This window comes from Mandrillus leucophaeus, unplaced genomic scaffold (genome assembly GCF_000951045.1).
Source record: "Mandrillus leucophaeus isolate KB7577 unplaced genomic scaffold, Mleu.le_1.0 Scaffold4, whole genome shotgun sequence".
Lineage (NCBI taxonomy): Eukaryota > Metazoa > Chordata > Mammalia > Primates > Cercopithecidae > Mandrillus > Mandrillus leucophaeus.
In genome coordinates, this window is record NW_012104253.1 from 9,210,359 (window position 1) to 9,214,502 (window position 4,144).

Below are 4,144 nucleotides of genomic sequence, written 5' to 3' on the forward strand. Positions count from 1 at the left end.
AGCCCCATGCTCCAAAGGATGGTGGGACATCTTTTCTAGGTACTCCTCAGGGCATCCTGGAGTGAATTTCATATGTGCCACAAACCTCAATTTTAGATCAGAAGATCCCAAATCTGTCCTTTATATCTGATTAAATCCATTTAGATATTTCCATGTGATATGGTCACCAAGAGACAGAAGATTTAATTACAATGTTTATGTATTTGGGATCAAGTTCTATAATTGTATATTCTGATATTCTCACTCCACACATTTGAGCTTTTGTTCTCAGCATCATCTAAAATCATTCAAATGAAAGTGATCATTTTCAATGGCTGGATAATATTCTATTTTGGAGAATGCCATAATTTAATGTTTCCACAATCAGAGGCTTAGGTTGTTGCTGATTTTTTATTGTCATAATTCATATATTTTGAATATCTATGCACTGTAGTTTTATTTCCATTTCTACCATGATCTTCCTTATTTTGCAGATGAGGGATCAGAGCCAGGGAACCTATTTGACAAAAGAGGAAACTGAGGCTCAGAACTGCCCCTAGCTTCCCAACCAGTACCTAATCCAGACTCATGATCTCAACTCCCTAGCCTAAACTCTTAACTCCCATAATATTGTGTCTGAGCTTGGTGAAAAGGGGGTAGAGGTGACTCCCCTACAGTGAGAGGCTTGACCTCTGTGTGGCTGAACACAAGCTAGATGCCCTGGTTTGCAGGTCATGCCAGTACAGCTGTATCAGCTGTGGCTACACTGCCTCTTCCAGAAACACCTACCCTTCAAGGCCTGTCATCAGTACTGCCTTCTCCAAAGTAGTACTCGATTTCCCAAACCAGGAGTGTCCACCTCTGCCTTGAACTCCCACGGCACTAACTCCAGCTTTGCTTAAAGAATGACCACTTTCTGTCTTGTATTGAAATGACTTACCTGGGTTGGAATCTTTGTTCTTTCTCTCCCAACCCTGTGCCTAGCTCAGGGTTTTAAATCTGAGAGTGGGTTCTCAGCAACATCATCAGGTATAAAATGAAAGAACCAAAGAAATGAAAGGCCAAAGACAAAACCTCTGACTTCCAGAACCCCAGACTCTTGATTAGAAATGCAAGAGGTGCTTACCTGAAACAGCTGGAGAGGCAACAGGAGCCAGAGGCTTGGTTCAGGCTCTAAGAGTTGCAGGGCTTTTGGGGCAAGAAGAATGAGTGTAGGCTGGGAATGGGGTCAGGGAAGGATTCCTGGAGGAGGTAGGGTCTGGGCTGTACAGAGTTCAGGCCGTTTGGCAGCCTGCTGCCATTATAGGAGGCTTCTGAGCCCCCTTAGTTCTCCTCTTTGCCTGGCAAACTCCTGCACATCAGCAGTCTGCTGAGTATCACCTCCTCTGGGAAGCCTTCCTGAATTCTCTCTGATCATGCTCCTACAGGCCTGTAGCTCCCTTCAAAATGTCCAAAACACTGTTGCAGGTAGTGCTGGGGGGTGCATCCACTGTTACTGGTGATGGGGGATCACTGAGTAGAGGATCAAGCTGGCTGGGTCTGGGTTCTGCTGCAATGTGGTGGGTCGGTGGTGGGGAGCCAACTAACTGGGAGGCAGCAGCCGTTTAGGAGCTGTGTGGTCCAGGTGCCCAAGGCTGAGGGTGCACTGCAGTCAGGGGCAGAGGCCATGGAGAGGAGACAGACTTCTGAGGCCTGTAGGAGATGGATGTTACTCAGGCTTGAGTATCAAGACAGATGTGGGAGGCGAGAGAGGAATCAAAGTTGACCCCAAAACTCAGGGTCTTGCCAGCGCATGCCTGCCAGCTCATTTTGTTTCTACTTGAGTTTGCTGCTTCCTCAGACACCTGCACAAAGGTAAGCTTCCTAAGCAGTTGCATCCGGAACAGTTGTGCCCCTGGCTGTGTTTCTGAGCTGTGTCCTGCCTGGTCTGTGGTTCACAGAAGCTGTCTCCCACAGGCGGCCCTGATGGAAAGCTCCCGCCTGAAAGAGCCGCTGACAATGCTGCAGCTGAAGAAGGACCTCCTGATTGGCGTCTTTGGCCAGGAGAGAGCCACGGCACTCCTGGAGCAGGTGGCGGGTTCCGTGAGGGACCGAGACCTGCTGCATAACAGCCTTCTGCAGAGGAAAAGCAAACTGCAGGTGTGCAGCACGGGGCGTCTGCTCAGGACTCGGCCTGGCCACGGGGCTGGAGCACCCGCTGGGGAGGCAGACGGCCCTGTGTTCTAAACTCAGCTCTGCCACTTGCCACTGTGTGGCCCTGAGTGTATCCCTTTGTCCCGGACAATCTCAGGCTCCTCGTGTGTAAACTGGGTAGGATTCTTGCATGCTCCCTCTAACTGGCTTCCTAGCCACCAGCTGTCTGCCTCCCAGCCCTGTCCCCAAACCTCCTGCAATCAAATTGAATCCAGTCCAGTCTTCTGCAGAGAGTGACCGGAGGGTCAAATAAGAAAATGGCAATAAGAGCCCTTGTAAAATTTAAACCACCCTGGAGCTGGAAGCTCATATTAGCGACACATTTCAAAATGACTACTCTACATCAATGACACGGCCTGGCACGTTGTGGACAGCTTATTCTTTTAGGTAACAAATGTTTGCTGAGCGTCTAATGATGACGACAATAATAACTATGATCTATGGGGCACTGGCTATGGGCCAGGGCGTTGCTAAGAGCTCCAGATCCTTGATCTTATCGAATCCACGTAAGAGCACGATGAGGGAGGCACTGTTATTTTTCTTGTTTTACACACGAGGACACAGAAGCAGGATGGTCAAGAAGGTGGCTCATGGTCCATATGGGGTACAGCCAGGACCCTGCCCAGGTACAGCCAGGACCCAGTCCGTGATTTCAGCTCCCATGCATGTTCCCTCCATCTCCAGGGCCTGGTGCAGTTCTAGGAGCTGGGGGATGAAGAAAGGAAGCCAAGGTCTTCACCCTCAAACACTCACAGCTTGCTGGTGGACACAGATAAATAGGCAATTACTGGACGACATCAAAGTGCTGCTTTACAGCAAGCGTTGGCAGACTGTTTCTGTGAAGGGCCAGATAGTGAAGGTTTTAGAGTCTGCAGGGCAGGCCGTCTCTGTCGCAGCTCCTCAGTGCCACCACTGCAGCATGGACACAGCTGTAAATGTGTGCACATGGCTGGGTTCCTATAAAACTTTATTTACAAAAACAGGCCTCCTGTGGGGTTTGGTCAGTGGGTGGAGGGGTGTGGTTTGCCCCAGTTCTAGAGGGATGTGGCCAAAGTGTTCTGTGAGGACACTATGGTGACTCTAAGGAGAGGCACCCAACTCCATCAGGGCTCACGGGAGGCTTCCTGGAGCGGGTGGTGCCTGGTGAGCATGAGCTGGCCGAGACCAAGAGCAGCCTGGCTGCCCAGGTCAGGTCTCACAACACGGTGCCCGTGAGGAACGCTTTTAATGCGCACGCTGTCCTGTGTGTCTGCAGAGCCTGCTCGCTCAGCACAAAGACTTCGGAGCGGCTTTCGAGCCCCTGCAGAGGAAGCTCTTGGACCTCCAAGCCAGGGTCCAAGCTGAGAAGGGGCTTCAGAGGGACCTTCCTGGAAAACAGGCCCAGCTCTCAAGGTTACAGGTGAGGGGTGTGTGAGGCCTGAATCAGTCCTGCCCAGGTGCTCAGCGGCACCTGGAAGCAGCTTCTTCGTCCAGCAGTAACCAGCAAAGCAACAGCTGCCGTGAGCCAGAAATTCAGACCCTTAGTTGAGATCTGACCTTTCATCTCAACAGAACCTCTGCTTGTTTATCTGATGGTTCCTGACCTCAGACAACTGAGTCTTGAGCTCAGCAAAACGACAAGCTGTCTTTTTGTTTACTCCTCAGTTCCAAAGTCTAACATTGGTATTTGTTTTTAGAATTGCTTTGCTAAGTATTCTTAATGAGCCAGGTGTTCAGTTAAACCAACTTTGGGATTAAGAATAAATGTTCTGAAGCGTGGACTGTAAGTAGGCTGGCCGTTGATCATTGTTGGCTGGATAAGGAACTTGCTGGTTTTGAAAGTGCATGTGATACAATAGTTCTCTGTTGAAAACCCAAGCACAACTCCTACACAAATTGAGAGTGTTCTCTGGAAGACATTAAAAATGGTGCATTTTAGGCCAGGCGCGGTGGCTCACGCCTGTAATCCCAGCACTTTGGGAGGTGAGCAGAT

General features: G+C 49.8%; 1 protein-coding gene across 2 annotated transcripts in view; it reads left to right on the forward strand.

The window, feature by feature from the left end:
- Positions 1-4,144, forward strand: part of SYNE3 (spectrin repeat containing, nuclear envelope family member 3) — a 67,605-nt gene that overhangs the window by 38,676 nt on the left and 24,785 nt on the right. For both annotated transcript variants that reach the window (XM_011991681.1, XM_011991682.1), the window contains exons 8-9: positions 1,936-2,118; positions 3,428-3,571. In XM_011991681.1, the coding sequence (XP_011847071.1) occupies positions 1,936-2,118; positions 3,428-3,571 (327 nt within the window). The remainder of the gene's footprint in view (positions 1-1,935; positions 2,119-3,427; positions 3,572-4,144) is intronic.